The 22,945-nt window shown below is 39.7% G+C and overlaps 1 protein-coding gene across 1 annotated transcript in view; it reads right to left on the reverse strand.

Annotated features, from left to right (window-relative positions):
* COL6A6 (collagen type VI alpha 6 chain) overlaps window positions 1-22,945 on the reverse strand; it is a 128,995-nt gene that overhangs the window by 16,539 nt on the left and 89,511 nt on the right. The window contains exons 27-33 of the mRNA XM_023505163.2: window positions 21,714-21,749; window positions 20,872-20,934; window positions 17,600-17,662; window positions 15,167-15,202; window positions 15,030-15,066; window positions 12,945-12,956; window positions 5,898-6,391 (exon numbers count right to left, since the gene is read on the reverse strand). Of these exons, the coding sequence (XP_023360931.1) occupies window positions 5,898-6,391; window positions 12,945-12,956; window positions 15,030-15,066; window positions 15,167-15,202; window positions 17,600-17,662; window positions 20,872-20,934; window positions 21,714-21,749 (741 nt within the window). The remainder of the gene's footprint in view (window positions 1-5,897; window positions 6,392-12,944; window positions 12,957-15,029; window positions 15,067-15,166; window positions 15,203-17,599; window positions 17,663-20,871; window positions 20,935-21,713; window positions 21,750-22,945) is intronic.

Genomic DNA, 22,945 nt, shown 5'->3' on the forward strand with positions numbered 1-22,945 from the left:
TTCTGAAGGAAGCCAGAGCAATGAAGAGGTAGGGATGAGGTATTTTGGGCCTGGGTGGGGTAACAAACAATGCAAAGCCAGAAAGAAGGGGAATGGAAGCAGGCCAGGGGAATGAGAGGAGGTGGGCAAAAAGGTGAGTCTCCATTTTGATTATTCACTTAACTTTTATAAGAGCCCAACACAAGGCCCCAGCTCTGGAGGCCTGAGGTCCAAGGCTAGCTCACCTTCTCCAAGTATTGTGGGGATCCAATTGTTGGTACATTCAAGCAAATTTAAAAATACTCATGGTAGAGAATTATTTTTGCTATTGACAGCCTTGAAATAACAATAAAAACCAAGAAAATCTCTATAAAAAAACCTCAAATCAGACTTTGAAAGTCCTGAAACTTCCCAGCATGCTTGCACAAAACCTGCGTCATCTTGGCTTTTGTTAAACCCTGGATTAGCCAAAGAGCAACAAAATAAAAATAAATATCAAGGTATGTAAAGCACAAACACGTTTCTGAGCCAGAACATTTACAAAAATAGAGAGGCCCACCCTGTATCAGAATTCTGAGCATGTAGCAAGCAAAATTGTCTAAAAATAAGTAGCCGCCACCAGACAGGTATGAAGAGAAATGTCAAGAGTTCAAGCAAATCTATGAACAAAGGCTTCCCTTTGCACAAACAGCCCTCAGCTGATAATAGAGTTGGCCATTTTTAAGAAGCTGGCCACAGGCTGCTGTGAAGAGGATGTTGCTGACCCTTGTGGGAAGGGTAATGTGGTAGGATGGAAAGGAGGTTCCTTGAGGGGAGAGGAGACCTGGAATGGAATCTTACCTCAAATCCTTACTATGTGATGGAGATCAAGTCACTCAACCTTTCTGAGCCTCAATTTCTTCATCTTTAAAATGGGTCTCCCATAACACCTGTAGCATTAGTCCCATGGGATTATGAAGCTCAGGTGGGATATTACATGTAGAAGGTTTTATACTATTAATGCTTAAAGCTGCGCTAAGACTTTTGGACCACCCACTGTATCACGATGACTTTCTACAGATGGGTAAACTGGGTGACATTGTTCTATACTATTAGAAAACTTCTGATGAGCAGCTTTCTGGTTACTAGCAATGACCAGCAGCAATGCTGGTTATGCCAGCATATGGGGGAGCCTTATGCTGTTTCAGAACAGCCATTTTTATTGTGTGATGTGCTGGACCTTTTGGAGTGTGAGCCAGAACAAATGCTTCCCATGAATCCACTTTGTGACATGCTTTTAATTTAGGGTGAAAATCAAAGAATTTTAAATAATTCAGAAACCCAGTAAGAGAAGGGAATGGATTTAGGAAGAAGTGGAGAAGAAATGAAATGTCTCATTAAAATTCCAAGTCCAGTAAATTGCAAATGGACCTTCTTACCCTGCCCCTCCAACCTACTGCTCCTTCTGGTTTCCCTCCTACTACCAATAGACTGTAAGCTCTGTAAGGACAAGATCAACTGGGGAGATGTTTATATCTTTATAAAGTCCATTGGATATCTCTGTACACACCAAGTGCAGTTTTTTGGGCAGGTACCAGAATGATGATTTCCCTATCACAGAGGATGGAACTCCCAAAATGGAAACTCCCAATGCAGATCAAAAAGTGCTCTGAACTCAGTCTTGGAGCAGATGTTCTCAGCTGGGGCCCATAAACTTTTTTTTTTTTTAACTGATATCAATAATTTAGCACAATTGGTTTCCTTTCTAATCCTCTGAATTTTACCTTATGTATTTAAAGAGACTATTTTGAAAAGAAATCCATTGACTTTGATTGCCAAAAATCCATGGCACAAGAAAGGTTAAGAATACTGTCTTAAAGAATCTGAGGTGAAGTTCACAATAGGTGCCTAATGTTTGTCGAAATGAATTGTCAGTGGTACCACCATTCATCCATGGTCAAAGCTTGGATGGAATCTTTGACTCTGCCTTTTCTTAATCTTAATCTCTTAGTCAACAAGTCTTGCCCATTTGATCTCTACATGTCTCTTCTATTTGACTCTCCTTCCATTATGTCTCTAGAGTATCTCTACCACCCGTCTCCCCTTCTGTTATATCTCTAGAGTATCTCTTTCATCTCTCTCCCCTTCAATTATATCTCTACAATATATCTTCCATCCATCTCCCCACCTATTATATCCTTACAATATATCTTGCATTCATTTCCCCTTCTCTATTTTTACTGCTCCCATCCCAGGAGAGGGCTTTATTATCATCTATCCATCCATTGCAAGACCTTTCTAACAGATTTACTGGTTTCAATTCCCAGCGAGCCCCCTACCCCTGACATACTTCTGCCATTTTAAGCTTTCTTATACATGGCCACAACCTCCTGATGACTTGATCCCTAAAGCAGTTCATAATCTGGCATCCTGCTCCCATCCCACCCCCATCTTTACAAAATATAGTACAAATATACATTTTACAAATGTATATCATATATATATGTACATAGTACAAATATAATTTTGCACTATTCTCCTCTGGATTCTCTGTATTCCAGCCAAGCTAAAGGAGTAGCCAAGTCCTGAAGCCATGTCCAACATACTTACTCATGCTTTTACTCCCCTACCCCCCTACTCTCCTCCCTCTGCTCTCATTCCCCAGCAATCTTCCCCCCCCCCCACTCTGCCCCTGACACTCTCTCCTGATGGCGATTTCCTCCCATGACCTCCAGGCCAACATTTCTTAACTTCTCCCATTTCTGCTCCCCCCTACTTTAAAGGTTTCTTTTATATGTTCTCCCCATTATAGTATTAGCTCCTCAAAGTCAGAGATTTTACTTTTGTCTGTATTGAATTCTCAGAAGATAATAAATGCCTGTAGACATAGCTGAACATGCCTTGTCACACAGCTGAGGGGCTTGTCCCCCATCTCTGAGAGATGAACCCTGAGTATTATTCACATGGGTGACTCTAAGATAGAGGAGACCCCAACTTTTGGTCAAATTTTCTCAAGGAAGTTTCTCCTGTTCCCTCCACGTTCCCCAGCTCCCATGACACAGTATACCTCTCCTACCCACTTACCCTTTATAGCTAACATTTCCATCTCATCCTAGGGTCACAAAAAGCTTTACCTCCATTAGTTTGCTCAGTAAGGTGGTTGCTATTACCATCTCCACTGCATAGATGTGGAAACTAAGGGACGTGTGATGTTTCTCTACAAAAGGCCGATTCCATTTCTTCTCTACACTGCGGGTGACTCCAGCCTCTGGAACGGTGTTCTCAAGTTTGAATATGTTTGCTGAACTTACTGAAGAAAATGACAAGCCTTCAAAATTCAAATCCCACTTTAGTGGGAGCTTCTCCTCTGGAGCAATTTCCTTTCAAACAACTCCGTGTTATAAGCAGAAAGACTTTTTAGATGTGCTTCTGCTTTGATTTCCTTCTAGACAGTACTTAGCTATTTTAGGGACATCTCTCTGAGAATTTCTCCCTCTCCGTGCCCCTTCCTAAGGAGTAGCAGATGGGAGTTATCCTGATGAAGATGTGGAATGGACCGGGATGTTTAATTTGGATTCTCAACTTTAATCAGGGCTCATTCAGAATTCAGGTTATGAAAGGTTCTGGAGGGTTCATTCAAGGCTAATTCAGAAATAAAATTCATCTTAATGTAATTACTTGTTATGCTTAAAAAAAGGCACTTTGAGATCGACAAGTGAGAGATACATACTTTTGGTGAAAAAAAATACAGTAGTTTAAAATCAATACCAAATGTTTTTGCTACAGGAGCAAATTAAGCACTGGCTTCAAGAAACTTTCTTTTCTCTGGGTTTGGGACTAAAGACAGCCAAGAGAAGCCTAGACTAGGAGCGAGGTAGAGACATACTGGCAATACAGAGGTAGCTGAGAATCCACCTTCCCTTAAAGGATTCATACTTTGACAGTTCATTGGCTTATCACTTACAGTTGGCCCCAATGGGTTTTTTCCCCCCAGTTCATGTGTTTAGCCTGGCCTGATGTGGATACCTCAGTCAGTACATTAAGATACAAGAGAGATTGGCGACTGATGCTCAAAGATATTTTTGATTTCCCTCACAACCCAAGGTCCAACATCATGGAATAATTTCAAATCGTTAAATACCGAAATTTACTTCAATACTATTCAGGTCATGACTGATTTCTATTTCACCATCTTTAGAGAGAATTATGGAGATGCAAGGACCCTTGACTTTCTAATTGTTGTGGATATTAGAAAGATGCATAGAGATTTCCTGCTTTCTTATGGTAAATAAAATATCTCTCAACTATTTTAGCCTTGTATAGTGTTTAGGGCCTAGAAGGGACCTCAGCCTCTCTCTTCTACCTTCTGCTCATTTTACAGCTGAGGAAAGAAACTTATGCAAGATCACACGGATGTAAAGTACCCAAATCAGAATTTGAATTTAGGTCCTTTGATTCAAAATCCAGAACTCTTTTCACTAAATGACATGGAAGGGACCTTAGAACTAGTCTAGTTTCGCCATAAGCTTATATTCCATGAGGATTTTTGAAAAAAACCAAAACCAAAACTCAAAGCTTTCCTTTTCTCTCTAGTTCATTTCTCAAATTGCTTTTCCCTGCAATAACAAAGAACAAGAGAAAAAGGAAGCAGCAGACATGGCTCTAAAGACCTGGACTGGCATCTCCATTCTAACACATACTAGTTGTGTTACCCCCCGGGCTTTGCTAAAACCATTTTATATCTGTGTGACCATGTTCAAGTCACCGTCAAATGAGCTTTTCTCTAAGATTTCTCTAAGCTCTGGCATATATCAGCTGTATAATTTCAGATAATAATTCACTTAACCTGAGCCTCTATTTCCTTATATGTAAAGGATGATGATACTATTTATACTGTTGTCAGCACCTCCTCCATTCCCCAACTCCTTTTAGATTGTAAATCTCTTGAGGAAAGGGGCTGCCTTTTGCCCTTCTTTATGTCCCTAATACTTGGCACAGAGGCTGGCACATAGTAGGAGCTTAATGAATGTTTATTAACTAACATATGGTTGGAAGAAAAAAAAAACTTGCTAAATTGCAAAATGTATTTAAAATGTGGGCTACTCATACTATGATAAAACATTAATAATCAGTGTTGTAATGAAAATAAAAAAACAATAATTACTAAGTTTAAAGAAAACTGCAATGTAGGAGAGATAGGAATGGAGCCTCTGTGTATCTCTTTGAAGCATGAGAGAATATAAGAAAATGCACTTATTAGGCACTAACAACTTCATGCTATAGGATACAAATACAGAAATAAGACAGTTCCTGCCCTCAGGGAACTGCCTTCAAGTTCATCTGTGAAATTAAAGATTTAGATTAGATGGTCTCAAAGGTCTCTTCCAGTGTTAAATCCTGCATCTTTGACTCACTCATTTCACAAGTAGGAGAACCCAAAGCCTCGACAACCAGGGAATGATGTGCCTAAGCTGCCTAGGAGCTAAAGAAAGGATCTTTTTAGTGTGAGTGCCTCATGACTTGCCTAGGTAGAATTTAAGTCCTGGTCTTCCTGACTCAGAGAGCAGCTCTCTAACCCTCTGCCATGTTACTTCTCAAGGAAAAGACTTTCTAACGGTGTCATACACGGCATCTATTGTTCCTAAGGAAGCCTGTGGGCAGACCTGTGCTTCCTTAGGGACTCGTGGTGCTCATCAAGAACAAAACACTGATTTTGGAGGCGGAGGTTTCTCACTGCGTCCAAGACAGTGCCAGAGAAAGGAAGGTCCAGGGCATCTGGGTGGCACAGTGGATGGAGCACCAGCCTTGAAGTCAGAAGGACCCCGAGTTCGAATGTGATCTCAGACACTTAACAGTTCCTGGCTGTGTGACCCTGGGCAAGTCACTTAACCTCACTTGCCTTAGGAAAAAAGAGAGAGAAATGAAGGTTCCCCCCTCACCGTGAAAGCGCGCTTGACGGCAGGCACGTTGTTAAAAGCAATCACGACGGGAATGACATCGAGAGCGTTGAATTCCATGGTGGCCGTGACGATGGAGGACGCGTCCACGGACCTGTCAGCGCTGAAAACGGTGGTGATCTTCCTTGTGTTGGCCCCGGGAAGGGTTCTCTTGAAGACGTTCCGGGCCACGAACCTCATGGTCTTGCCAATCTCCCTCTCCCCTGAGGAGGGCTCAAAACGGAGAGCTTTAATCTCCTGCAGCAGCTGGCTCTTGTCCCGGGAGTCAGACAGCCGGAGGAGATGCCGGGTCTTGGAGTTGTAGGAGACCACAGCCACCCGGGCCCCCACAGGGCAGTTGCCTTCCCTGATTCGGAGGTCGTTCACAATTGCAATAGTCATCTCCTTCATTCGATCGAACTCCTCCTCCGACACGTCTCGGGACAGATCCAAAGCAAACACCAACTCGGTGGGATGGACGGGACATTCCGGCTTTCCTAAAAGAGAAGAGGAAACGTGTCCATAACTTCTGTGATCCATTTACTTCGTTGTTAGAACCCAGAACGTGGTTCTTAGAATTGAGACTCAGAACAGAGCCTAGAGGTCATTTATTCAACCTTTCCTTGCAGACTAGATAGAAATGAAGGTGGGCAGGAGGGAAATGTCTTTCCCAAAGGAATATAGGAAGTTAAAAACAGTTCCGACTTGAACTCATGCCCCATAGCTCAAAAATCCAGTGATCTTTCCTTTTCCCCATACTGTTCTTTTGTGCTTCAAGGCATGTAAAATTTTGTTACTGGGACCCTGGGAGATATGTTGTGCATTACAGATTAAAAAAACCAAAAACCAAAATTAAAGTTTAGAGAGGAAAAATGACTTTAAAAAAATCACTCAGCTGGATTTGCTGGACTTGGGTCTCCTAATCACAGTTTTAATGCCCTGGAATTGGATGAACCTCTAGATATGGAATGAGGAAATGACTAGTTTAAATTTCATCTTTGACACTTGAATTTTGCCTATTAGACTATGAGCAAGTTATTTCATTGCTTGAGTCTCAGTTTCTTCATCTGTAAAATGAGAGTGATAATTACTACAGTATCTCCACATAAGAGACACAATGAGGTCATAATATATAATTGGAAACCTTTAAGGATTATGATTATAGATTATTATTAGAGTCGGGGAAGAGAAGGGAGGAAGCAATTGGGGGATTCGGAAAGAGATTTAGAGATCCTCTAATCCAATTCTTTTTTTTTTTTTTTTTTTGGCAGAAGAGGAAACCGAGGTCATAAAGAATGGTTAGTGTCAACTAACTTTGTGTCCATATCAATTAGTGTCAGTCCAACTTTGCTATTCTAAAATGGAAGGGAAAGGACATACAAAATTAAGCCCTCCCAACCCAAAGGCCTCTTCTGATGATGATTGAAGGGTGACCACCACAGTCTTCTACTTCTTTTATTTTATTTTATTTTTTTGCTGAGGCAATTGGGGTTAAGTGACTTGCCCCGGACGTGTTAAATGTCCGAGGTCACATTTGAACTCAGGTCTTCCTGCCTTCAGGGCTGGTGCTCCATCCACTGCGCCACCCAGCTGCCTCACAAAACTGCCTTCTTAGAGAATATCCTGATAATGGAGAATAACCTCTGGCATAGCCTGTTGAGTCAGAGGGGCATCAAATGTAAACTATTCTGGATGTCCTTTACTTGAGGATCTGCCACACTAAGAGAGAAGAGGTCATCACCAGATCACCAGCTGTCCACAGTAGCTGAACCCTGTTTTAGTCCCCAAACTCATGAAAGCAGCTAGAAGGGGTGGGGAGGGGCTGTGATATGCGTCCTAGAAGGGCACATGTGCTGATTAAATCATGGATCATTGGTACATTGACATATAAATTAAACAATTCTTTTAAAAATCCATAACACTTTTAAATAATTTTAAAAATTGATGGAATCATCTTATTTTGCTTTCAGTGATGTGATACAATGACATGATATTGCATTACCACTAGCTCTGAAACCTCAATTAATTAAATAAATGCAGTTTCAGATCCTTTAACTTTTCGGGCAAAATAATGAAAGAACTGCAAGGGGTAACCAATGGAAAGCTGATGACTTGCATGGATACTCAGCAAAGCTAGAGAGCTAGGGGAAAGCAGCCCGCACTTTGGATGGGTCCCCTCACTGAAGAATAACGGGAGCCATGGACCAGTGATGTGGGACAAAAGGCAGGAACAAGTCATGATCTTTATCCCTGGAGGGAGAATCTGAGAAAGTAAATTCTGGGTTTATCCATTAGCCCTCACAGAGACCCAGCTACCCCTTCATGCTCCTGCCTCTCTAGCTGTATCATCTCTTGTTCCTCCATCACGCCAGTCCTGGAAGGAGTCAGAGTACTCCCTGCTTTCTAGTATCACCTTCAGCTTCTCCCTTTACCTGCTTCACTCAAGTTTTCCTCCTCTTTTGAATTTAATTCAAATACAATTTTCTATTCAATCAAAATTGTGACCCTGTAGTTTCTAAAGGAACTCCCTGATTCTAAGCCTCCTTTCTCAGAGCTCAGCACCCGGCTTAGCATCTTCTTCTCCTTTTCAATTCCCTCTCTATACCAGGGGACTTTGAAATTCGTGTTAATGCTCCTTCAAGTTCCTATTTACCCAGCATCCTTAAGTCTCACAACCTACACCTGCAGCCACAGATAGGATGATCACCCACTAGCTCCTGCTACTACTCACAAAATGTAGTGCTTCTGACATTCCTCCAACCACCACTTCCTGTCCTTCCATCTCTCTCTGATCTCCACCGGTCCTATACCTGTTTTTTCCCCCCTCATCAACTCCCCATTCTCTCCATTCCTGCTGTTTTCTCAGGTTAACCACCCCTTTCAGACTTCATCCTCTTCTATCCCAACCCAACAGCACTTCCAACTCTCCATTGTCCTCTGCTCACATTGAACATCTTGTTCCCTTATTCTATCACCACCCTTCCTATGGCAACTCAGCCCAGAGGCCTCCCATCATCCACTGCTAATTCATAAACCTCTGCATGAAATTCTGAGATGGTGCAGACTGGATGCAAATTGATGTTTTCCAAACTCAGATGAACTTTCAGTGTATTGAGGCAGTCCTTTTATTCCTCCCTAATTGATTCTCCATATCATTTCCCAAAAGTTCTATTCAAAACCTTCTCTTCCCTCCTCAGGTCCCCCCAATCTGCTTCCCCTTATCTTTCAGCTGCTTCCCCTTATCTTGCCTCTTTTTTGGGAACATGTGGCACTATTCAGTATGAATTTTTTCTCCCACTCTTCTCGAAACTCCCTCACAGCATCTCTTCCTCCCTCTTTCTTTCTCCCTGTTTCTGACCCTGAGGTGATCCTTCTTTGACAAGACTCCACCTTGGGTTGTTCATTCATGTCCAACTCTTCACGATCTCATGGACCATATTACACCGATGATGTCCACGGGGTTTTCTTGGCAAGGTTTGCCATTTCCCTCCTCACAGCCAAATTGAGGATACAGGACTTGCCCAAGATTACACAGCTCGGAATTGTCTGAAGACAGATCTGAACTCGATTCTCACTTCAGGCGTAGCTCTCTATCCACCGAGCCATCTAGCTGCCTCTTCAACATGTATACTCAACCCTATCTTATCCAATAGATTGCATCCTCAATAATTCTCTCGAGAGGTCGACTTTTATACTCTTTAACTTGTCTCTATCAACCGATTCCTGGCTTCAAACATACAAAAAATATCCCATCCCTTAAAAAAACCTTTCCTAGATCCTCCTACCCATTCAAGTTATCATCCTCTCTCTCTCTTGATTTCTCAACTAGATTTCCAGAAACAGGTGCTACCATCCCTCGATCATCTTCCTCTTTCTACTTACTCCTTAGCCTTTATAATTTGACTTCTGACCTTATCATTCAGCTGAAACTTAGATTAACAAAGAAATCATTGGCAACTTTGGAGAGCTATCTAATGGTCTTTTCCTAATCCCTATCCTTTTTTTTTCTTTTTTTTAGTTTTTGCTGAGGCAATTGGGGTTAAGTGACTTGCCCAGGATCACACAGCTAGGAAGTATTAAGTGTCTGAGACTAGGTCCTCCTGCTTCAGGGCTGGTGCTCTATCCACTGCACCAATTAGCTGCCGCATCCTCATCCCTTTACACTGTTGATCACCTTTCCCTCTATTTTCTGGGTTTCCGTGATACTCCTCTCTCCTACTTCTCTTTTTTCCTATCCAACCTCTTCTTTTCAATCAGTGTTGCTGGCTCATCATCCACATTACACCTCCTGAGGGCACTTTCCAAGCTTTAGTCTTAGACCTCCTTCCTTTTTTATTGTCTCTTGGTAAACCAGTTGATCCCAGGGGTTTAACTATCACTTTAATGTAAATGATTCCAAGATCTATATCTATGTCTCTTCCCCAAGTCCCTGATCCAATAACCATTTCCTACTTCCAATGGACATTTCAAACTAGACATCTTAAATTTAACTTGTCCAACACTGAACTCTATCTTTCCCCTTAAAACTTCTCCTTTTCCTTACTTCTGGTAACTGCTTCCATTGTCTCAGGTTCACAGTCTAAACATGACTGTGGATTCTTCACTCATCCTTCACCCACACATATCCAATCAGTTGCCAAATCTTGATGTTTCTACATGAACAACATCTCTTATTTTCTCTTTTCCCCTCTTAACCTTCATCACCCACCAACAGGATTATTGCAACATCCTCCTAATTAGTGTTCTTGTCCAAGTGTCCCATTACTCTACTCTAAACATTGCTTCTAAAGTCATTTTTCTGAAGCCAACATCTCACTGTAATTCAGCTATTTGAGCAGCTCCAGTGGGTCCCTCCCTATAGCCTTCAGGATAAAATATAACTGTCCCTGTTAAGCTTTTAAAGTCCTTTGCAACTTGGTCTTGGCATCTCATCTTTCCAACCTGACAAAGTTTACTTCTGGCCCAGGACTCCATAAACTGGCCTTTCCTCAGTGTCACAGACATGAATCTTCATCTTTTTTCTCCATGTCTTTGCCCTGGCCATCCCCCATCTTGGAACGTACTTCCTCTTAGAGTTCCTCTCTGCATTTGGAAGCAGCTGAGGTTCTGCTGCTGGGAGAAGACTCTCTGATTTCCTGGATTTCTCTCCCCCAACAGGTAGGACTTTCCTTCCCTAACTACCTATATTTAATACTAAAATATATATATATATATATATATATATATTTGTATTTGTTAATATTTTGTTTTTATATTTGCTTATAAATATATAATTTTATATATTATATACAATTATACATATGATATATATTTGTTTATATATAAATATATATATATATATATTTATATTTGTTAAATTTATATTTCTGCCATACACATTTTACATGAACTTATCTTTCCTGTTATATCATCATCATCATCATCATCATCATCATTCATCATCGGGCTAGTGTTTATAGAGCATTTTAAAGCTTGCAAAGTGCTTTACACTTATGATTTCATTTACTCCTCACAATCGCCCTGGGAGAGAGGTGTTTTGTTTATCACTGTTTTGCAGATGAGGAAGCTTAGGCAGACCTTGGCTAAGTGACTTGCCCAGGTTCCCACAGGCAGAATCTGAGCCCAAATCCGAGTTTAGATCCTTGGGATTGTAGTCCAATGCTCCGTGTACTCTGGAACCTCCTAGAGGCTACATAATGCAAGCTCACCGCACCTGAGGGTTGTTCCATTCCTTATGTAAATCCCCAGCTTCTAGCACAGTGACTGGACACGGAGTAGGTGTTTAATAAAAAGTGATCGACTTAATGAAGTCTATAATTCAAGGTATAAAGGCCAGGCCAGGGAGAAGCTTGACCATACCTACTTCTGTCTGGGCTAATAATTTGCTCCCAATGCCTGTGCTTTAGTTACCCCGATAATTAAAGGGGCCATTTACTAGGAAGATAAATGATCTTAGGAAAGTTATTTCTCTTCTCTGAGCTCCATTCTTTTCATCAAGAAGATGAGGGGCTCTGACTGGATTGCTTCTAAAGTCCCTTACTGATGTAAAAACTACAATGGTGCGAAAATCTACACCATCATCATTTGTGGGTTGTTGCTCAATCATTTCAGTTGTCTCCAATGCTCATGACCCCATTTGGTGTTTTCTTGGCAGAGACACTGGAGTGGTTTGCCATTTCCTTCTCCAATTCATTTTATAGTTGAGGAAACTGGGGAGTTGGAAAATGAGGCTATAAGAGATTTCTTTCTCTGGACCCCAAACAATCTTATTCTTATTTCAGTCTGTGGCAGACTGAAAGCTTGACTGAGCACAATAACTTGCTGTGGGCCAAAGTTTGTTCAGCATTAGAACAGAGATGAGAGGTGCTCCCAGAATGCACTACCACAGATGCTATGGAGTCTTTTGTGAAGTCTTCTGGGAGAAAGAGTCTAAAAAGGAGCCAAGCCGAGTAGTAAGGAGTTCAGAGTTTCTCTTGGTACCTTGTAGAGTTGGGCCCTCAGGTGGGCTTTGGATTTGTAATTCTCCAACCACCTCTGCACAGGTTCTGACAGTTATGGCTACAGCTATTGCTGTACAGTACAGTACAGTTGACGCGGAGTCAAGAAAGATTTTGGCAGCAAGGATTGTGTTGAATGAATCAGATCTGGTGAAATGACCTCTCCCCCCAGCCAATGCCCCTTTGATATGACAGGGCCACAGGGAGGACCAAAGAACTACAAATCTAGAAGTGTGGCAAAGCACTTGACTCTGAAAATGGCAAGATAGAAGACTGAACTCCGAGCTTCAGACCTGGCTTGTTTCTTTTCCAATCCTGTACTCCCAGAAGTCTTCAGAAAACCATCCTAGAAACACAAGTTCCACAACCACAGTGCTGTGTGTTCTGGGTAAGTATATCTCATCTCTGTAGCAGTGCTGGCTCAGGTAGGGTTACACATCATTGCTCTTGGAAACAAACATAATGTCAGCCAGCCATCCTAAAGCATCTTCCAGACATATGACAACATTCAAATTTTTCTGCTAATTGCAATGAATAGTAATAGAGTACTCACCCTTCCAGCAAGCTGGAGAAGAAAAGCAGAGAGAGTGTCACATTATTATTTTGGAGAAGAATAGAAGATTAAATTATATAACAAAGTTATAGCAGCTGAGATTTGATCCTGTAAATTTTTTCAGGCGAATCATACAATTTTGGCAGATGGATCATTTTTTGGCACCCAGGTTTGGAAAATTAGATTGAACCTGGTATTCTGCTAACTGTTGTATTCCAAGGAAGACAACAAAGAAAGTCAAGGGCTTGTATGGGAGAGTTAAGTAAGAGACAAGCTAGTCTGGACCTGCAAAGGGCCTTCATGTGGAGACAGTGAAAGAAACGTATCAGAATGGGTGCTAAAATCTGGAGAACAAAACGGTCTTGAATTCTACCAGATGCCCCACCTATTTGCAACTAATAATAATAGCAATACTCAATCGGTAGAAAGCAAGTATACTGCAGCTTAAGATAATGTTTGTAAAGCCTTTTGGAAACCTTATTTTATCCTCAAGACAACTTGAGAGGCAAGACCATTATTATTACTATTTGGCAAATGAAGAACCAGAGGTAGACAGAGATTAATTGACTTGCCTAAAGTCATACATCTAATGTCTGAGGCCACATTTGAAATCAGGTCTTTCCAATTCCAGCCTCAACGTTCTATCCATTGTACCATCTAGCTGCCTGTTAATTCAATTAAATCAGCCCTCTCAAGTGTCAACTTTCTAAAACGTCCTTTCTCAGTTGTTAATATTCCCTTCTTCCTACCATCTTGGAATCATTTTGTATTTACTCAGGATCATCTAATTTTATGTAAATATAATAAAAATATATGTATACATTATGTATTTATGTGCAGATTGCTTTCTCTCAGAAGAATGCAAGCTTCTCGAAGGCAGGAATTGTTTCATTTAATTCCTGTCCTTTTATTCCTTATACCCAGCCTCTGGCACATCGAAGGTGCTCAGAAAAGGCTTATACATTTGAATTGAAGAGCAAAAATGTCTTTCACCTCTGAATATAATTTCCCTTCCTATCTGAATATATAAAGATTGTACCCTTCAATTCCTTTTTCAATTTCTAGATTTTCACTGGTCTTCCCATAGTTTAATGTCTTTTCTTTTCTTTTTTTTAATTTAGTAAACAATTTTTCTTGCATCTTTTTTTTAAATAACTTTTTATTGACAGACTTCCCATAGTTTAGAAAAGAGATGTCCCTTTATTAGAGCCACCACACTCTTCACAGAGACAAATATGCTACATCATACTGTGGGAATGAGAATTCAAGATCCATTTTGCATTCAGAGCTTTAAAGGCTTGTGTCTTGAGACCAGTTCAATCTGTCGCAATGAACTTTACTTTGTTTATTTCTCTTTCCCTAAGAAAACTTAAGAGAAAGTCCATCTTTTGCTTTAGATTGGGTTGTTTATTCAGAATGATATTCTGTACTGTCAGATAAAGCATATAAACATTCAACTCTTGAGGATCCATTTCTTTCAAAGCCCCTCGACATTACATAGGCACATATTTTGAAGGGGAAGGGGGGGAAAGAGTACGATATTCAAAATGACATTTTTTCTTTAATCTTCCAGTTAAAATGCTGTTATTGTTTTTGGACCTTGGGAGAAGGTGAAGAAAACAGCTGGCCTAAATATGATAACTGGAAGAGGACTGAAATTTTCTGTAAACCAATTTCTAACTTAATATAAACAGATCACTTTGCAAGGAACCAGGGTATCCATCCGACTGCATTTTCAGTTCATTCACCTTTTAGCCTGTCATCATCAATCATGGTCAGCTTTTATTTTTTAATTGTGAATTTTGTTTGCCAATGATTGACTTAATTGTAGTTTTGACAGTTGCTGGAAAGATTCTGAGCTTTTGCCTTTTGGTTCTTGGGATAGAAGGCACCATGATACTTGGTACCCCAAAGTCATCACAGTTGATAAATTGCCTATCTGGCAACAGTTGCTCCCCTGCTCCAGGCTAGCTTAACAACACCTTCTCAACTTGAATTAAACTAGCTGGTGGTAGATGCAGAATCTGCTAGATCCTTTCTATAAATACTAGCAATCTGGTAGATCATTTAAAACGAGGTACTCACGGCTATGGTCCCGTATAAACTCAATGACATCACAGGTCTGCATTTCAAAAACAGAAGAGAAAGAATTAACCAACAGACCACAAGGTGCAGAAATTTGTGATTCTCAAAGGACTTCACTGGATTCTGGAAGAACATACCGAAAATGAAGTCCAACCCTTTGCTCCTTTTGGGCCCTGGGGAAATAAATATTTCAGTAAATAAAATGCAATGTTAAAAACAAGAAAGTTCAAAATTTTTTTTTTAAATCACAGAATCATAAAATTCTAAGTGGTTCATCTAACCTAAGGGCTCCGTTCTTTTTAGTTTTGTGGATAGTAAACTTCTTTTCAAATCTAAGGCCCTTTGAATACTCCCCCTAAATAGGATAGGATAGATAATACTGTACCATATTGCTTTGCATTAAAAATACTGCCATCCTAATTTGATCTTTGGGCAATATCCATAGCTTAAGGTTGAGACTAGAAATGGAGAACTCTCATTATTCTTTGATTCACTGAGGCCATCGGAAGATTTGTTGAAAGACCTAGGAAATTAGAGCCTATGGGGAGAGGTCTGGAGAACTCTTAAGGAGAACAATGACAGCTTTCCTGTTAACCAGTATCTAGGGCTTTGTGTAGACCCGAGTCGGACTACACTAGACACCAATTGAGAACAATTTCAGTCAGTTGTTATATATGCTTATTTTATTTTCTGACAGGCAGCAGAGAAAAGCAACGTTTTAGGGGAAAGAAATAATAAAAATATAAGATTAATATGCTGAGGCTGTTGGGAAAAGCAAGTCAATTTATATACTTTTTACCAAAAAAGAATGTGTGGCAAAAACTTTCACAGTCATCAAGATGGACAGCGTCTACTTCTCCATGTCAGAGGGCATCCAAGGTCCAGAATCATGGATTCATTATCTCTGCAAAGGGCTAAGAATAAAAGTCGCTCTGCTGCTTCTAGGCTGCCCTTAATCAAGCGTGTAACAACTTGTGAACAGTGTTGGGCCTTTCCTTCTGGTAAATGCTGGCCAAATTTCATCTCAAACCGCAAATGTGAAGAGAGCCTTCCATTTAAAGAGGCTGCCTGGCCCCAGAATGAGGAGCAAACGGAGGAAGTTAGAGAGAAGCATAATTCTCTGAGCTCTGAGAAAAAACTCCTTAACACTTAGACCCATCCAAAAAAAGACTGGTGGATTCCCTGTCCCTGAAGTTCTTTAAAAAGAAATTTTTTAAGGATAGCAGAGGGGGAATGTCTATATAAGCACAAGGTCCCCATACAATTCTCAAGATCTTAGGACTTTGGTTGGATTTCCTCATAGCTTATGACTTCAGTTTTGGAGCCAGAGGAGCTGGTTTCAAATCTTATTTCCTATTTGACTTAATATTCCTGGGCCTCAGTTTACTCATTTGTAAAATGAAGGGGTTGTTCTGGATGGTCTTGGAGGTCCATCTCATCTCTAAATCTATGATTTTGTGATCTTTTAAGTAAAATAAAATGTAGAAACTTGAAAAACTAAGCCATCTTTCCTTAAACAACACATCAACTCTAATATCAGCTGCCCCCGTGGGATGTCATGGCCGACGTGCTATTTGGAATGTATGTATCACTCTTTGGCGTGCAGAAGGGTCAGAAGACGGATTCTGAGTGGGTCCACTGTGTTCCTTGCCTAATGTGTTCATTGGCTAATCCAGGCCTGGGACAAGAAGAGAGACAGAATCACCAATGTGTCCTAAGGGGAGCCCCAGGCAAGTCGCCAGGTCACAAGTCCTGACTCAGGGGCTGGAGAAGGATGAGCCCATAATTCTGCACCTGTTTCCGAGCAAATGAGCAGCAGCTGCATCTACAACTGGGCCTTTATCCCTCACCATCATCTGACTGATGATGATGATGATGATGATGATGAGATAATGATGGCAGTGATTAGCTTAACTAAAAAAATCAGATTCAAAATTTAAGCATCTGGAAAGGTAATTCAAAGTGATTGACAGAGATGAGCATACATGTTGGGCTTAGGGGAAGAGAAAAGAAAGGAAAGTCATTCTGACTTGCTTTGTTCAAGTCTTAAGATCACTGAAATTAGTTTGACTGGGTCACACGAATAAAAACAGCCATAGACAAAATACAATGGATTATCACCCAAATTCCTGGGGGGGGGGAAAACATAATAAATTCCTCAAATAGTCAAATCTCATTTGTTATTCACCCAGTAATTGAACAGGTATTAGTTGAGCATCTACGATTCTGGTGGAAGACTGACGAGAATAGAATAGATATTTATGAAAAATAAATATAAGATAAAAATAAAGAAAGTTTTCAATTACTTAGTTTTGATCCACTTCCCCAAAGTGATCACCATCAGCTTCCAAAGGGAGTAAGACAGCAAAGGGAGAAGCAAAAGCTCACATTATTGTATCACACCAGTATGGGGGAATTTGGGAGCACCATCAAGACCAGCCAGCAAGAGACAAGAGACCAGAAGAATAAGAACAGGTTAATTTGCAAAGAACAATGAGGAGTTTGTACTATTAGCTTTTCACTGATAAAAACAATTATGTAAGGTAAGTTACCTGTCAATGTCGCCTTACCTTCTGTCCTGAAGGTCCATGGGATCCAGGAGATCCTGGTTCCCCCAGTGGTCCTGAAGGGCTCTAATAATAATAATAGGATTTAAAATAAAACTTTGAGATGATTGCTAGCCAATAAAATTCTAATCAGATGCCTGAGGTGAAAATGATTTGAAAAGTTTCTTGATGAAGGATGAAGAAAAATATTGGATTCCTCTTAAAACTATAGGCTTATATGGAAAAAAGCTTTAATTCTCTATTGATTGTAGAAATGAAAATTAAAACAATTCTGAGGTACTATTTCAAATCTATTAGATTGGCTAATGGGACAGAGGGAGAAAATGGCAATGTTGAAGGAGATGTAGAGAAAATGAGGCAATGGATTGTGGGTAGAATTGTGAACTGATTCAGTCATTCTGTAGAGCAATTTGGAATTATGCCCAAAGGGCTATAAAATTATCCATACCCTTTGACCTAACAATATCGCTATTAGGCATGTATCCCAAAAGAGATTTTTTTTTAAAAGGGAAAAGAGCTTATATGGACAAAAATATTTATAGCACCTCTTTTCTCAGGGCAAAGAATTGGCAATTGAGAGGATCCCCATAAATTGAGAAATGGCTTAATAAATTATGGTATGTGATTATGGTGGAATAATAGTGTTCTATGGGAAATGGTGGGCAGGATGCTCTCTGAAAAACCTGAAAAGTCCTCCATGAACAAAATGAAATGTACTGTGTACTAATTAAGAGTAATGTTGTGGGATGATCAGCTGGAAATAACTTTGCTATTTTCATCAATACAGTGATTTAAGACTACTCTGTAGGACTTATGATGAAAAATACTATTCATACCCAGAGAAATGACTGATTGTGTCTGAATACAGACTGAAGAGTACTTTAAAAAATATTTTTCTTAAGGGCTTTTTTTAGAGGAGGGGGCAGATTTGTTTTCTTTTGCAACATGATTTTTATGCAATGTTTTGTATAACTTCACATTTGCCTTCTCAGTGGGGGCAAAGAGGGAGGAAGGTATAAAATCTGGAACTCAAAGTTTTAAAAACAAATGTTAAAAATTGTTTTACGTGCAACTGGGAAAAATAAAATATCAAATAAGTGGAGGGGAGAAGCTAGAGGCTTGATACCTCCCTACATAGCTCCAAGAGCTTCATGAGCTCAAAACTCATATTCCTATGGTCAAAGACAGCCATGATCTTTACATTTTTAAACTTTCCTCTTTTTTTCTTTAGAAAAGCATGGGACATTATTGGGACTACTGTTCTATATGAATATCTTTTCACAGTAATGGAGCACTGAAGGAATGGAAGCAGCCCTATTACATTGCTACATTTAATTACAAGTACTACATGATCAAGATTACCCCTCTTTTTTTGGCTTCTTTTCCTTGTTCCCTCTCTTCCTCTCTCTCTCAAAAAAACAAAACAAAACAAAGAAAGTTAAGAGTGGAAGAGAATGATATAAGAGCTCAGTTTGGTAGCCACAAGAGAATAAAAGGATTTCTCAGACATGAAGTGGTTTCCCCAGAATCTTCTACTGGGAACTAACAGTCTTCCCACTGGAGACCTTGTATTCCCAGCGCTTCAAGCACAATGTGTAAATTACTTCCCCAGAAAGTAGGAGTAGAGCCTGGCAGGAGGAATGAAAAGATGACAAGGAAAGATAAATTCTTCCAAAACGAAAACTAAAACCCCAGAACTTAAAACTTCTATTGTTCTCCCATTTGCTCACTTTCTCCAACTTATTTTGGGTAAAAGAAATAAGCTAACTACGCTCCTAAATCAACTAATGAGACATTTAGCAAAGGCATCTGGTTTTTATCACATATTTCATTTTTCAAGGCAAAACTTCTTCATTAAGAAATCCAGGGAAGTAATCCCATGGTGGATCACTGTGAATGACTTCTGCACAGATATGAACATCTTTCTTGATTGATTCTTGCATCTTAGAGCTTTTCCAGTTTTCATGTGAACACTTTATCAATGGAGAGCTGTCCAAAAAGTTGTTTAAAAGAGAAAACAATTATTGCTGGTAGGCAGTGCTCATTGAAGGTGACTCATGCACATGTCTCCAATACGGAATAAAAAAACTCCCCCCAAACCTGATCTCAATTATGTAGAAAATCCTGAAGAATTTGGCCAAGAGTTGCATCTACTTGCTCAGTGGTAATACTCAGAGGGTCAATTGACCCAGTTTGACTAATTATTTCCACAAAGCTTCATTGCCATGAAAAGAAAAGACAAAAAATGTTCTGAACAAAAGTTAACACTGGAATGTCTTTTTTAACCACTTCCACTAATTGTGGTCAGTCCACAGTGGTCATTTATATACCACCTGAAGTCAGAAATTCACCAGCATGCAAGAGGTCTTTACTAATGAGGGTCTAAAAGAACCAAAGCTGCCTATGCAATGACACAAAGAAGACCTACTTTCCATTTGAACAGACAAGGCACTGAGTTCTGTCAAGGCACAAATGAGGATTTATTTGAGACATAATTCAGAAGAGCTTTCTGTGGCAATGGCCACAAAACCATTTCCCCTTCAGCTCTTTAATAGAAATGTCCTTATGGAGTTGCTGATATGGAAGATAATTTGGGCAGAGCCTCAGCAGTGAATTCAAGCTAAGGGGTGAAAAGCTGTCCTGAATAATTCAGAAAGGAGAAGATTAATTCATCATAAATGTGCTAAAACTCCTTCAGGCAGCAAACTTCTATTGCATGTCATATCTTCCAGTGAGAAAACCTGGATTCAAATTCTGCCCTGGACCTAGAGTGAATGTGTGACCCTGGACAAATTACTTAATCCCACCTATATGCTGTAATGTAATTCTCAAGATAATAAATTGCAGAGGAGGTGCCAGTCTTGAGTTGGTAGAGGAAGATCATACCTAACCCTACAGCATCAAAGTCATAGGTTCAGGTCCCATCTTTGTCCCATTCCAGGACCTTAAATTATACCCTTAAAGCAAGAACAAATTACTTTTAGATATTTAATATTAATATTTATTCAATATTATTTAATGTTATTAATAATTTAACACGGTGTATTCTTTAGCCCTGTGTAATTCATTCCCCTTTTCCTCATACTAGGCAAGTGAACATATATAAGAGAGAGATTTGCTTCCTGGGAGCTTTTTCATTGACTCACATATAAATTCTATAAATTCTTGAGGAAAAAAAAAAGACAGTTGGAAGTATCTGTGAAATCTACTAGCAACCGTCTTCCAAAGAAGTTGAGATAGAAACAAGATGGAAACAATCAGAAAAGAGAATTTACCGTTCTTCCTTTATATCCTTTTGGTCCAACTTCTCCTGGCCTTCCAGGATCACCAACTTCCCCCTAAAAGAAGAAGCATAAGAAGCAAACTATTAAAATGATCATTATATCCAAAGAGAAGGCTGAAAAACCTATGAAATGAACCTTGATTTGAGGGGAAATGGCTAAGATCCTGAATCCTAGCTTCACCTCGCCTCTTACCACAGTGCCTGGAAAACCCATCCTTTGAGAGCCCCCTATAAATGCAGAAATATCTGGGAGTGGAGATACTCTGTGCTCGTAAGGCTGATCTTCACAATCATTTTACTTCATTGGAAAACATAAAGCATTTATTTTAGCTGATTGCAGTATTCCAGGAATATTTTACATGTTTCAAGTTACAAAAGTCTGTTTCTATAAAGACCAAAGGCTTAATTTTGAAGAATATAAAGCTATTCTTTGAAAGGAACCAGCTGCTACCAAACTCTAAAGAGTCTATACATCAGGGGGATAAGGGCTTTTGAAGAATTTCAAAATCTTCAGGATTCCTCTAAATAATAGACTTATTTTTAAACCAAGAGAGGAATGTGGAATAAACCAGAATTTCTACATCTGGGGATAAGAGTAATAAAAATTCTCTTTCTTTGTGGGAATGTGTTTGTAGAATAATCTTTCTAATTAATGATTTAATTTTTCTTGACCAATCAATTCTTACCTGGAAGGGCTGTACTAGCAGCAAAAATAAATGAAAACTCATCTTTTTTTTTTTTCCTTTTACTTTCCCAACACACATTCCAATTGAAGGCTTGCTGCTCACTACATATTCTCTCAGCTGAGCTCAAGTGATTATAAATTGCACGTACCTTTGGTCCACTATCTCCTGGGAATCCTTCTTGTCCCTATAATCAGCAGTACAGAAGATTAATATACTCACCTACAACACAGATAGGCTTATCTTAACTTAATTAATCATTTTGTGGCAGCATTTATTTTGACTTTGTGTCTGGGACCAAGTCATGGAAGCACTGTAAATAAGACACTCAGAAACAATACTCTACAAACTTGTTTCATAAATAAACAGCAATTTCTTATTCTTATTTTTTTTTTGGAGGCAGTTGGGGTTAAGTGGCTTGCTCAGGGTCACAAAGCTAGTAAGTGTCTGAGGCTGGATTTGAACACGGGTCCTTTTTACTCCAGAGTCAGTGCTTTATCCCCTGCACCACTTGGCTGCCCCTAAGCAGCAATTTCTAAATAAAAAAACTGGCGTTACCAAAATATGAAGGGGAATCAATAACTAAGGTGACATTTAACCCTTTGTAGCCATTTGCCTGTAATGTTTACATTCCTACGTATCTTCAATATGAATGTGGCAAAATTTTGTTTATTTGTTTATTCTTCTGAACTAAAATTTTTTGAAGATAAAAGTGAATTCACCATAGCTATTGATTCATCTTCCTATTGTAAGGATCAGAAAATGGGATCAAGAATATCACTGAAAGACCCTCCCCTTGGGGTTCAGGTTCTCACTCTGTAATGGCCATATGGTGATAAGAGGAGGTCATTTTTTAATCAGATTCTCAAATATTTGTCAATATTCTGTCTGGAGAGCTCTGGGGATGCTGGTCCCTCATTTTAAGCATGTTCAGCCCCCAGTTCCTCATTTTACTTAGTCTTCTCAAACATCATTGATCACATCACATGCCACATCATGTATGTCAGTAGCATATGTCAATATCTGTCACAAATATCATGATACATATAATATCATATCACAACAAATCATACAGCCCAAGCAAGCTGGAAGAGACAGCAGAGACCTTCTACTCCTTCATTTCAAAGATGACAAAACCCAGGTTAAATGTCCGAGGCAGGATTTGAATTCAGCTCCCCCGACTCCATGGCCAGTCTTCTCTCCATCATTATACATAAAACCCAGTGGAACTTTTACTCAATGAGGGCATCCTTTGAGTGCAAAGTTGTGAAGAAACAAAACGAACACACTTGTCTCCAACCGCTACCCCAGAAGTTGTTACTTAATATGATTTGCTTAGGAGGAGTCCATGAACCTCTCACTAACAGCCAAAGCAAACAAAAC

This window comes from Sarcophilus harrisii, chromosome 5 (genome assembly GCF_902635505.1).
Source record: "Sarcophilus harrisii chromosome 5, mSarHar1.11, whole genome shotgun sequence".
In the NCBI taxonomy this organism is placed as follows: Eukaryota; Metazoa; Chordata; class Mammalia; order Dasyuromorphia; family Dasyuridae; genus Sarcophilus; species Sarcophilus harrisii.